The sequence below is a fragment of the Melospiza melodia genome, chromosome 3, assembly GCF_035770615.1.
Source record: "Melospiza melodia melodia isolate bMelMel2 chromosome 3, bMelMel2.pri, whole genome shotgun sequence".
Lineage (NCBI taxonomy): Eukaryota > Metazoa > Chordata > Aves > Passeriformes > Passerellidae > Melospiza > Melospiza melodia.
Genome location: NC_086196.1, coordinates 16514630 through 16527647, shown reverse-complemented (window position 1 = coordinate 16527647; position 13018 = coordinate 16514630). Strand labels below are relative to the sequence as shown.

The following is a 13018-nucleotide window of genomic DNA, read 5'->3' as shown; positions in this document are numbered from 1 at the left end:
AACCTGCAGCAATAGAAAATATTTATTTAGTCTTTAGCAGGGTCCAGTTAAATACCTGAATATTTCTGATCCTGCTCCTTTACATACCAAGATTTTGACTAAAAGGTCAAAAGAAGAGGCAACTGGGTCGCAAAAGTGGCGTTTTTGTTTGTTTTGGGGTTGTCTTGGTTTGGTTTGGTTTTGGTGATAATAGATATTCCTTACCTTTCCATGATAGTGCAAAACCAATATGTCTTAAACCAATTGCAATAGGAATGTAACTGGGGGGAGTTACATGTGATTAGAAATCTAAAAAAAATTAAAATTGGCATTATTGCTATGTATATCTTGCAGCTTAACAGAATCTTAAATGTAACTGATGAGTAAATCTTCTCTACACTACAAATAATGAAATTCATGTCACTTTTAAATCATCAATATGGTTTCAAAATATGGACCTATGTTCTTTTCTAGTGCTAATCAGGTTTCAGAGCCTGAGAAATTGGAAAGACAGAGGAGAATTGCATACTTAAGGGAACAGTTGAAGGCATTCCATGATGAAGAAGTAATGATTGGTCAGCAGTTGGATCAGTTTCAGCAGGCTATATCTAAGTGTAGGGAAGATCATTCTAGACTCAGGTAAGTTATGCTTTTTGGATGTAATCGTTTGCCTCTGTTTCAGGTTAGAGGGAATCCCTTCTTTTATGTATCCCTTCTAATGTACCTGTGATCCCTGAGGTATTAGACTCCAGTTTATTTTTCACATTATAAGAGATAGATACACTTAGAAGTAATTGCTGCTTCTATAGCTAAGGCAATTCACAGAGGCTTTGAGGCAAAGAGGTTCAAATACGAATTTAGCCCATACCCAAGATAGAACAAACAAAGCACTCTGGCTTTGATTTGAAAAGATGAACTTTTATTGTCCTAAAGGATTTGAGAATTGTTCCTTATTGCACCTGGTGTTTTAATGTAAATGGCTCTTATCAATTATTACAACCAAGGCTTACTCTATGTTTTGTTGAAGATCTTTGAAGACAATGAAATTGAAAAAGATAATTAGAAATAAAATAAATTCATTATAATTTATTAGAAATAAAAAAGTATTGTAGAACTGTTGCAAAGTACTATTTTTCTCTCTTGCTTTTTTTTTCTCATGTTTCTTGAAACTATAAAAATCTTACAGCATGTGTGTACCTAGCTTTACATTGAACTACTGATACCTTGATACACAATCCTATTAGTAATTGAAAAACAAGGCTTTATAATTATTTTAGTGCAATTTAGGCTCTATAACTACTGAAAAAAAATCTGTTTTCTTAGGAGAGAAAGCAGTGAAGTGCAGCAAGCACTGGATGCCCACCAGAAACAGCTGAGAGACCTGAAAGACAGTAAAACAAACGCTTTGAAAAGATTTGGACCATATGTACCAGCATTTCTTGAAGCAGTTGAAGTAGCCCATAAACAAGGACAATTTAGAAAGAAACCTCTTGGACCTTTAGGTGAGAACAATTTCTGAAACATACTTTCTCATGGGATATTTTTGTATGGCTGCTAATCTAAGTAGTGGTCTTTTAGAAATCTTTGTTCTTTATGGAACTTCAGATATATCTTTTTCTTCTGTACTTCCTGGACTAAAGGTTTTACCCTGGTAGGTTATCTTTTGCTTCTGTTATGCACTCACTTACATCTACTGGCTTTCCTCATTTTCCAGCCATTTTTGTTGAGATATTTTACAATGGTAAACTTTCAATGCATCCCTCCAACTCCCCCACATCCTTAAGGCATCAGAGAACTGTGTTTTGCCTGCTTGTTCCTCAGTGGATAGCACTGTCCAGATCATGGACAGATTTTGTTCAAAATGTCCAGTGGCTGACTTGTGGGTTTCTCAAACGTAAGATGTTTGGAAGGAACAGGTCAGACAGACACAAATGAGATTCTCTTGGAAAGCTGGCTTTTATTTGTCTTCTGTCCAGCTCTGACAATGGCTGTTATTTTCAGTTTGTGAATGGGAGGAAAGGTTTCAGCATATTCTGGATGTAAAGTACGTGGCATTTACTGCAGGGTAAGAGAATGTGTGCCACTGAAGACAGGTGATATAATGGAAATCTTGGTGTTTGTTTAATTTGCAGTATAGCTGTTCCACTGCCTTCATCCTTAAAGCGATAAATTGTTGATTAGCTGTCTTTGCCTTGATATATTTCTGCTAAGCTTTCAGAAAATTGGTACCCTAATGGAAGAAAATACAGGCTTCCAACTATGTGTAGGTGTCTCTAGCAGAGAAATTATATGTTTGTTGAGTCTTTTAACTTTTAGTCAACCTCTTAAATTTTTTTTTTCTACCTATAAGAAAAGTTTATTTTAGACTTAAAAAAAGGTAGGTCTGTTGTAGAGTCTTTTAACTTTTAGTCAACTTCTTAATTTTTTTTTCTACCTGTAAGAAAGGTTTATTTTAGACTCGTTTAAAAACCTGAAATACAACAAAACAAGAAACTTGAGTGGTAAAAATGCTCTACTGAACATTTTCTCATGGAACACAGCACCTAAAGCCTTGCTTCTTATGTTTATTTAGGTGCTTTGATTCATCCAAAAGATCCTGAACTGATCTTGGCTATTGAATGCTGTTTAAAAAGCTCTCTTCAGGCATTTTGCTGTGATAATCACAGCGATGAAAGAACTCTTCAGTCACTGATGTCAAAATATTATCCACGTGGACATAGACCTCAGATAATTGTAAATAAATTTCAGAATAAAATTTATGATACTAGTCAGAGGTAAGTATGTTGTAAATTTTATTTCTTAGCCTTGATGGTTGAAAAGAACTATTTGTATTTTTTTTTTTTTAAGAATCTCATGGGAGTTTTATGAATGTTTTTTTTTCTTTTCTTCAGAGCTGTTCATCATCCAGAATTCCCAACAGTTCTGACAGCATTGGAAATAGAAAATCCAGTGGTTGCCAATTGTTTGATTGATATGAGGGGTATAGAAACAGTCCTGCTGATTAAAGTAAGCTTTATGCTCCCTGTTGATCTTTAAAGAAAGAGCATGGAGCATTTATGGTGTCTTCACTGGTAGTGTCTGTAATGAATAAAAGAGGTCGAGGAAGTTCTGCTCCCCTCTCTGGAGCCCCGTGTGATTCAGGACTTTCCCTGTTTGTTTCTGGGTTGTTTGCCACTACCTTTCTGGGCCTCTAACTGGTGTAATTTCCCAGTCTAAATAGTCCACATGTGGGTAGTCAGCCTCATAAGTGCTGGCTCTGTCTCATGTCTCTCTGTTACTTGGTGGGTTCAGGATGTGCCGCTTTTGGGTAGTCTGGGAGTTAGCAAAATTTCCAAGCTGCCCCTACCAGTTGTACCTAGAAGCTGGTAGCTAAGTTTTCTGGCACTATCTGATTTCTGATCTTAATTGATTTTTGATACTCTGTTAGTACTGAAGATACCAGCTCCTGCAGATAAGATTACAGATAAAGTATTCAAAGATAAAAATAGGGTGTATATTTTTATTTAGAGAAGGCAGGATATTCTCTAAGTAAGCAAAACTAATGATCCTTACTTTTTGTGAATTTTATTTTTCTCCAAAATCTTTTGTCCCAGTTTATCCTCTGACGTTCTTACTGGGGAGAGGTGGTTCATGCTCTGTCTGAGGCAGAGCTGACTGTTTATCAAGCATGGCTGTCACTGAGTGGGTTATATAACAGCTGAATTTTGTAGGCTTTTGTCATGGCAGGAATACTGGGACTCTTCTTCCCCCTCTGCCTGAACTAATCAGTGATTTTCATAACATTATTACCTTTGAGCCCTACCTGAGTAATTTCCACTGAATCTGAAAGAAGTATCCTGTGGAAAAATTAATACATTGGAATAGATAACATGGTTGCCTTGACCAATGGCACTTAGTCTGGCACTGTCAATGTTGGGATTTTTTACCAACATCTTTCCCTGAACTTTAATTGAATCTTGTTTGATGTCCTTTATCCCTTGCTTTAGAAGCTTCTTTCCTCTATGTTTTTTTACTTTTGATAGTTGAATATATCTGTGCATAGTGACCTTCTGGTTAGTGATTTTTTCCCCCAAGGCAAATTATAAGGGACTGATTAGATTACAGAATTCACAAATAAATGACCAATTAAACTTAGTGGGTTCTTGAGAATGTCTTACTCAACTAAGAAAAGTAGATTCTTGATGTTATAGATAATATTCACATTCTTTCATTAATATATTTATTTTCATTAAGAATTGAAATTATTTCTGGGTGAAAACATCTGGACAACTTTTAAACTCTTCTCTTTAATTGTGGTTGCATTTCTGCTGGTGTTATAAGGGCATTTTGTTTTTCAGGATAGCCGTAGGGCTCGTGAGATAATGCAGTGCAATCGGCCCCCGAGAAACTGTAGAGAAGCTTTCACTGCTGAAGGTGATCAAGTGTTTGAACGACGCTATTACTCTTCCAGTTTTGTCAGACCCAAGTTCCTAAGTCAAGATGTTGAGGCAGAAATCAGGTTAGTATCTTTTAACACGTTTGTAGAAAGTGCACTTGTAGGTATGAACAGTGGAATTGCATATTTGTCTATTTGCATGTACACTACTCTCTAATCTCCTCCATTTTCTTTCTGATATTTATACTTCCTTTCTGAGAATTCTAGAAAATCTCTTCATTTCAGTGCCTTTTTGTGATAGGAACAAACTTGCATTGTATTTAGTTGTCTTTCAGCTTGTGGCATGTAGATCTTACCCACCAAGCAGGGATTTTCTTTGCTTAGTACTCCAGGAAATCCAGCTACCTTCTTTTGTATTCTTGGTCAAAAAGAGTATGGAGTCAAGGCTGTTTCTTAAAGTTATAATACTTGAACAGAGATGTTGTAGTTTACTGCAAGGGAGGCCTGACTATTCAAACCAAAGTTGTTAGCACACATCCTCCTGTTGATTTCAAACTTTGCACCTGTGTTTCCTCAGGCTTTTGACTTCATTCATGGTAGGTATCTCTGAGAATTCCCTCACCTTTTATATTTTTAGGGGTTTTTTCTCTCATTGCTTTCAAAATGGTAGTTGAAAAAGCAAAATATACTTCAACGATGACAAACTCTTGCTGTCACCAAAGAAATTTGTGACAATAGAATACTTTCATTTTGAGGCTCAGATTATATTAGAGACATATTAGGCAATTTTAGTATTAATAGCTGATAGTATAAACTGAATTGAATGTTGAAATTCATTTTTATAAACTCAGAAGTTTTAAATGTGTCAGTTACTTGTAGTTTGTTCATGTCAGTATATAATGAATTTCACTCAGAAATTATTTTAACTTTCAAAGTGTTACAGGCATTCCATTACCGATTTTGCTATGGGGGAATGATGTAGGCTAGTTAAAAAGAAGTGCATTTTTACCCTTTGTCTTGTAATGCATTTAATTTTTTTTTGTGTATTTCTGTATGTGTGTGTCACATATAATATCTGTGTAGTATGTAACATCTCAATATCACTTTGTTCATAAAGTCACTTGAATAAGGAAATTGAAAACAAACGGGCACAGTTGACAGCCTCTCAGCAACGCTTACATTCCATTGAAAATGAGATCAGGCAGAATGAAGATCATCTCTATGGTCATCGGCGACACCAAAAACAGCTACAGGTAAAAATGGGTACAGTGTTAGTTTCTAGAAACTCCTCAGTCTTTCCCTATTTCATTTTGACTTCTGCAATCTATCTGGAGTGCCAGATAGTTTTTAATTTTTCTCCTTAATTTCTTGTTTGCTTTCCCTTTTTTTTTTTTGGTTGTATGCTCTTACAATTGAGGACAGAATGATAGAGGCCACATCAGTCGTTACACATGCTGTTGTTTCTGTTCGGTATCTTTCCCCACCTTGTGCTAAATCTTACAAATTTATACTGCTATTTTTGACACTAGTAGTAAGTTGTTGCACAGAAAAGACACTTGCATCATATAATGCTTTTCTCTCCTTTATTTCTGTTGTGCCTTGCTTCTTCATTCCCGGAATCTTATCTTCATGCTCTTCTGGTATATTCTTAACCAATCTTGATATGCTGAATATTTCTTCTTTAAGTTCTCTTCATTTTAGTTTCTTTATAAACTATTTTACAGCTGTCAGCCTCCTTTCTGTGGTCTCTGGTACTTCTAGGTAGGATATATATTTTTGGTGGCCAGTGGTGCTCCTGGTAGGCAGTGTAAGCTAATACATATGATATAAGTTTGTATTCAGTAAATAATAAGTAAGAAGCAGCAAAAAAACCCCTAGCATGCAGTCTGAAATGCTGAAGATAAATTCTTGGAGAAAAAATAAAGTGTATTTTATTAAATTGTCATATTATGGAAATATGGTAACTTAATGAATTAAAGCACACGACTTTCAGAACAAGTTATATCTCATGAAAATGAATTCCACAGGTGGGTGTGAAGAGTTGTGTATCTTGTTAGTCACTAACAAAGCTAAAAAATAAAAGTATCTTCTTTCCTGTGATGACTTAAATAAACAAATGTGAACTTTTCTCTTTAGTTAAGCTTCAGAACATGTATTTTCTTTTTCTTCCCAGGCAAAAATAAAAACAGCAAATGCAGAGATAGCAGATCTTGAAAATGTGGAAGAGCACCAGTCAGCGGACATCCATATATTAGTAAGAACAGATTATGCAATTATGTCTAATTAGCATATGGACAATGTCTTTTAATGTTGGCAGTACTTTGAAATAAGCAAAGCTGGATTGTGAGGAATGGAATGCTTGCCATAATTCTAAACATTTCTGTAAATGGAGGGATTTTATTTAGTTTTGGTGATATAGTTTTTTTCCCCAGGTTTTGCAATATTTTTCTTTTTGAATCAGAAAGTATTTATGATGATAATTTAGGAATGATGTTATTTTCTAGGAGACAACAACAATTCACTTACTCTTCCTGCATTGCATTGTGTATTGGATGTATATTGGCCACAGATCCAGAGGGAAGTTACCTTGTTCTTTTCAGTCTTTTCATCACAACTCCGAATAAAATCCTCTTAATTTTCAGTCACATAAATGTGAAGTTCCACTTTTATTTTGCACTTTGATTTAGTGGTCTCCTACAAGGTCTGTAAGTCTCTTCCTTTGGGCTTTAGTGACACTTACATTGAGCTGCTCCTATTCTTATTAGAGTTACAGAGAACTTCATGTAATACTGTACCCTGATAGTGATAGTTAAAAAAATCTGGTACAGTAGTTTACAAATGTGTCTCTTTTTATTATTCTTAACTTTAATACCTTTTGACAGCAAGAAGAAGCTGAAGAAAATAAGGGTAGGATAGAATCTGTGAAACAAGACATGCAGCTACAAAGCAGAGAAATGGAAGAACTGAAAAATAATCTCCAAGCAGCTGAAAAAAAATTAGAAGAGGTGAAAGAAAAAATTCTTCAAGTGGAAGAAATTGCTGGCCCAATTAAGGTAACAATAATTTTATATTGTATTTTTGCATTGTTCAATTTGTGCGTCAAGGGGAATGAGGTTAAGAAGAGGTGAGGCAGGAGAAGAGAACTTGTTGTTGCCTGTTATACTTAAGGTGTACCTAGAAGATGGAAATGGAGCATTCCATCTAGAACATGTTGGGAAATGAGCTTGGCAGTATTTTAAAAGTGATGATGATTGTTATGTGTAGAAACTGTAGTGTTTTATGTTTAAAGAGAGTTCATTTCCAGGTATCTTTAGTCATGGAGTAAAAAGGCAGGAAAACCAGTTTCCTTGACTTTCCTTTCTCGTGCATCACATTTTTTGTTTTGTTTCTAAGAAACCTTGGCTAAGAATGTTCATAACTATTAATTTCTCAAAATATCATTTGAAGTTCTATATGAATTGGTTGTTATTTTATGAAGTTACATAATCACAGAAGGTACCAGTATATAGTTTCAATTATTCAAGACTACAGAAGGCACCTGGAAATAGCAGAAAAATACCAAGACTTAAGACAAATAGCAGAATAGTGACATGCAAAATTTGATATTGGCAAATGGAAGGCAATCTCACTTTGGCAAAAAGAACTTACGGTTTGAAAATAGGAAGCAGAAATAAGAGTTCAGGACATTTATAGTACTGTAAACTTGTAGAAGGATGAAATAAAGAAAACTTAAAAGATCACTATGGCAATCTCTTATGTGTTTCATTTAAACTGTAAATTGCTGTGTAGTCAGCCCAAATTAAAAGAGCAAACAAAAAGTAAGAAAACAGGGCAGCAAAGCAATAGATAAATGTGTTAGTTCTAATGTATCTAATATGGAAATTCTAGAGATATTATCTATTTTAAAAGAACTACTCTCTATGGAAAGAGAAGAGATTTATTCAGAATATGAAAACATTTCTTGTTATTTAGAGTACTGAATGCAATTGAGGGAAGCGGTGAAATTCCTGAAGAGGTTTTAAAATCAGATGTGTTGTTAAGTGTTCTACAGTTCTTTAATTAACTGTTGATATGTAGCAAGTTTTGGTTTTAAGATATAATTGGAAAAAAGTAAGAACATATTGTTGTTGATGGTTGGTTTTCTTGTTTGTTGTTCTGGGGGTTTTGAGTTGTTTCTTGGTTTTTTTCTGTTTGGTTTGTTGTTTTTATTTTTGTTAAGACAAGCCATCTAGTTGACAGGGATGAAGAAGAAAATGTGTCCTAATTTATGTCATTCTTTATACCTCTTTGCTTCTCTGGAAAGATATGTCACTTCAGTGGTATCAGTACATACATAGAATAGAGGTTTCTGGTGAAGGGTCTGGAGCACAGTTCCTGTGAGGAGCAGCTGAGGGAGCTGTGGCTGTTTAGCCTGGAGAAAAGGAGCTTCAAGGGGGACCTTAGCAGTCTCTACAACCACCTAAAAGGAGGTTGTAGTGGGGTGGGGCTCAGTCCCTTCTCCTGGGTAACAAGTGACAGAAGGAGAGGAAATGGCTTCAAATTGTACCCCAGGGGAGGTTTAGTTTAGACATGAGGAGAAAAAATTTGATGGAAAGGGTTGTAACCCATTGGAACAAACTGCCCAGACAAGTGGTGGAATCACTATCCCTGGAAGCGTATGCTGTTGTACTGCAGGATGTGGTTTAGTGGTGTGTATGGTGGGGGTTTTGGGTTGATGGTTGTACTTAATGTTCTCAAAGGTTCCAGCCTTAACTATGCTATGAGTCTGTGATTGTGTATTACAGCTATAGCAGGATAGTGAATTTCCACACAGAAATGCAGTTCTGACTGATATCACACAGACATCTGAAGTTCCAGATAGAATGTAGTGTAAAAAATAAATGCATTTTTTTGAGCTTTAGGAGAAAGCATAGCTTTTCTTAAAGATTAAAACATCACCTCAAGATATAATTCCTAAAATCATTGCATGTATTTGTTCCTTGTTGGAATTGAACATAGACTTTCTCATAAGCTCCTGTTACAGCTTCCAGACTCTAGAAGCAGTGTTACTGAAACCAAAATAAGTTAGAACAACCTCTGAGAAGTCAGTAAACACTAGAGAGATTCTCAGGAATCTACCCCAAACAGCTCACATCGTGATTTGTTCCAAACAGGCTGAATTAAACCAGGCTGAGTCAGAAGTGGAAAACAGTAAACGCCATTTGCAGCACTATGAGGAGAAACAGAGAGAACACGTGGCTTGCATAAATAAGCACAAAAATTTACTAGTTTCCAAAGAAAAGGAATTAGAGGTATGTGTGGTGGGGTTTTTTTTAGCTATTGAAGTCAGATGGTCATGATTCTTCTAATATTTAATCATAAATCATTCTACTTGTATAACATACAGACCATATTAATATACTCAGCTGCACTGAGTATTCTCTCAGCTATGTCCTACACTGACTATCTAAAGCAAGTAAAGGAATTTTGTGTAAGTGAATTGAGACCTCTTTTTTTCTGATAGGACACCAGTTCTCTCTTGACAGAGGAATTAGAGTTCATCCATCTAGGAACATTTCTTCCATGTTTTGCAATGAGAAGATTAAAATTACTTAAAATTTGTGGCTTAAGTTAAATTGAATAATACTGTTTTGGTTTCTTGGGTGGTAGGGTTTTCCTTGTACAGGCCCCATATCTGGTCTTTTGAAGACTTACCTAATCGAGCCTTATTAAATAACTCTGAAATCACATCCATAAAGACTTTTGGAAGACTGCCCTATTTAAATATGGTGATTTTGGTTCCTTATTTGTCTGCATTAGTTAAATAATTGTGATTGTATTAAAAATCGTGGATACAGTTCTTGGCACTGAAATAACTACTCATGTATAAATGTTGTCAATAAAATTGTTAACTGGGTTTGCTGTAATGAAAACAGAAAGAACACAAAAATACTGTTCTTGCTTGGAGTTTGTAGCATAAAATGCTTGTTGGGAAGAGTAAACAGATTTTTGAAAAATGTGACAATTGTTTGAGTTTCAAACATTCCTTTAGGAAAAAACAGCAAAAGCAAGGCAAATCTTCTCGGAGCCCATCAGGGTCAGCAGAACTGTTAAAAGTCTTGATGCAGAAATGAATCGCTTGAGAGAGAAGATAAATTTAGAAAGCAGTCACCGTGGAAACAGAGAAGAAATAATCCAGTAAGTCATCTTTACTGTCTAAAACAGTTCAGGTGGGATGGAAAAGAAAGGGGAAAGAAGAGTTTTCTTACTGACTCACTATGTGTTTATGTGTGTTTTTACTACTCAAGCTATCTATGAAGCTGTAGAAACGTTTTGTACCCATTCTCCCAGTACTGAACAGGCTTAAGAGTCCTGAAACACCTTCCAGTGGTTTCTCAGCAGCATGTGTGCTACATATATGATTTTACCAATAATCAGACACTCTCTTAATGTTTTGAAGTATCCCGGTTACAACAACACGAATTTAACTCGCCACATTGTTTTGTGATGCATTGAGGATTAAGCATAATTGTAGTTTGAGTAACTAATGCACAAGCTGGGAAGCTCCTTGAGTGTATTTCAAGGAAGCACTCCCCTCAGATATTCTTGACCGTGGAGAAACCAGTCATTCATTCTCCCTGGTGAAAGAATTTATTTTCAGAAGAATTCAAAATAGAATTAAGATTTAATTTTTGTCTACATTTCATTGTGAACAGTGTCTTACTTATCACATGCATTTAGCTTTCACATAAATTCTCACAAGAAGGTTTTAATTTGAATATTTTGGTTATCAAAATTATTTTCAGCATTTAAAACAATTGCTCAGTTTTAATGTAATGCATATTGCTCCAAACCTTGCTCCTAACAGGCAGTTTCAGCATGCAAAGGAAAGGTACGAGGATGCCAGCAATAAAGTAAAGAACTTACGGAGATTTATTGGGGTGCTGGATGAAGTGATGGCAGAGAGGCTCAAAGTGTATCGGCAGTTCTTAAGGTGAGTTTGAGACAGTGTTCACAGCAATCTTTTTAACCTGTGATTGCTACCACTTTCAAGCTTTTTGTGCCTGAGAGTTTAGAGGCAGCCTGGACTGACAGCTGGAAGAGCAGTGAGATAGTGGAGCCTGTATTTTGTTTCATCCCAAAGACCTCAACTGTGATGACTTCATCCAAGGCAGTTCTGTTTGAATGCTGGTTGTGGTCAGTAAAATGTTAACAACATACTAGGACTTGAAATAATCTGGGCTGTCAGTCATTTTTATTGATTATAATCACTAGTGCTGAACTCCTATAGTTTCATTTTAGGCCAAATGATTCTCCTCTGCTCTGTGCTGAAAATTTTGAAACTCTTGATTCAGATTCTATAATTCGACAGCTTTTTCTCCATTAATCTGTGTACACCCCTTCTTTTTTGCTTCAGTCCCTTAATATCTTGTGCCTATCCATGAGGAATTTTGTTGTTTCCTTTCTTCAAAAGGATTCTCTCCAGAATGTCTAATGTTGCCCGCTTGAGAGTGCAGTTGATTTTTGGGGGAATACTGTTATTGGAGGAGGGCTTAATACTTAATGATGTGGAACTGTTGATGAAAATCTGTTGTACATGAAAATCGCTTTTCATGTATTTAAAAACTTGCTCCCCTAATGTTTGCTTGCTTGATTTAAGGAGCCTTTCTATGCGATGCAAACTCCACTTTGAGCATTTATTACGTGTTCGAGGTTGCTCTGGACATATAATGTTTGATCACAAGAATGAGACACTTTCCATAACAGTAAGTTATTTTATATTTCTTCAGTTACTATAATATATAATGAATTATTATCTGTTTTAGTCTCAGATACTAGAAATGCATTGCAAATGATAGCATAAATTGTTTTTCCCTTTGCAAAAGGTGATACACGAAGTTGTAATGTTATACATATTCTGATCAAGTAATCAATTTAATCATATAAAAGAGGTAGTTATATTACAAGTAGAAAATTGTGAAGTATAAGGTGTAGAAATGTTAGGAGTGTTGTGCTTGAAATATGCAGCAAGAAATTGCTGGACTTTTATGTTCTGGTTAGGAAACTATGGAGATTGTCATGCATACCAGTTATGCTGCTTGGAAACCCCCTACCCTTCCCATCTTGGTTTGAATATTGCAGTCAGTAGGCCTCAGTAGAGATGACCAATGATTGTTTTAGGACAAGAATGCTGATGAAGTTATATAACTAACAAAACCAGTCATTGCAAAGGTTAAATTTAAGAGTGGGCATATTATGCATGCATAGTATGTAAAAGAACTTATGTAACAATGATTCAGCAGAAAAAGCATGTAAAAATGGCTGGATTTTGTCTGTGGAGCGGGACACACGTTGGACGAGTTTCCAAAAGCCTCAGTGAAGAAGTGTCTGCTTAATCACAACAAATAGATGTTGAATAAGTTTCTTTAGTCCCATTTGGTGACAGTAGGATGTTCTTGAAAACAAGCAAGGACAGAAAACGTTGCTATTTTAAATGGTTGCTAAATGACAAGGAATAAATGTAAATTGGTCATCCAGTCTTTCAAAATAACTCATTCCTGGATCATTGATAGGAAGTTCAGCAGTATTTGTGTGGTTCTTAATGGCTCTGGTTGTTATTTAAACAACTTAATGCAGGTAAACTTTGGTGGGTTTTTTTCTGTGTATCTTTTAACGTACATCTCA

General features: G+C 35.6%; 1 protein-coding gene across 6 annotated transcripts in view; it reads left to right on the top strand.

Moving 5' to 3' along the window:
* Positions 1 to 13018, top strand: part of SMC6 (structural maintenance of chromosomes 6) — a 38741-nt gene that overhangs the window by 20136 nt on the left and 5587 nt on the right. For 5 of the 6 annotated variants that reach the window (XM_063150874.1, XM_063150871.1, XM_063150872.1 and 2 more), the window contains exons 13-24: positions 454 to 618; positions 1303 to 1481; positions 2552 to 2753; positions 2871 to 2985; positions 4317 to 4477; positions 5472 to 5607; positions 6528 to 6608; positions 7237 to 7407; positions 9508 to 9645; positions 10386 to 10531; positions 11202 to 11327; positions 11994 to 12099. In XM_063150874.1, coding sequence (XP_063006944.1) covers positions 454 to 618; positions 1303 to 1481; positions 2552 to 2753; positions 2871 to 2985; positions 4317 to 4477; positions 5472 to 5607; positions 6528 to 6608; positions 7237 to 7407; positions 9508 to 9645; positions 10386 to 10531; positions 11202 to 11327; positions 11994 to 12099 — 1726 coding nt within the window. Of the gene's footprint in view, positions 1 to 453; positions 619 to 1302; positions 1482 to 2551; positions 2754 to 2870; positions 2986 to 4316; positions 4478 to 5471; positions 5608 to 6527; positions 6609 to 7236; positions 7408 to 9507; positions 9646 to 10385; positions 10536 to 11201; positions 11331 to 11993; positions 12100 to 13018 lie in introns of those variants that run through there. The other variant, XM_063150875.1, reaches the window with a different exon arrangement.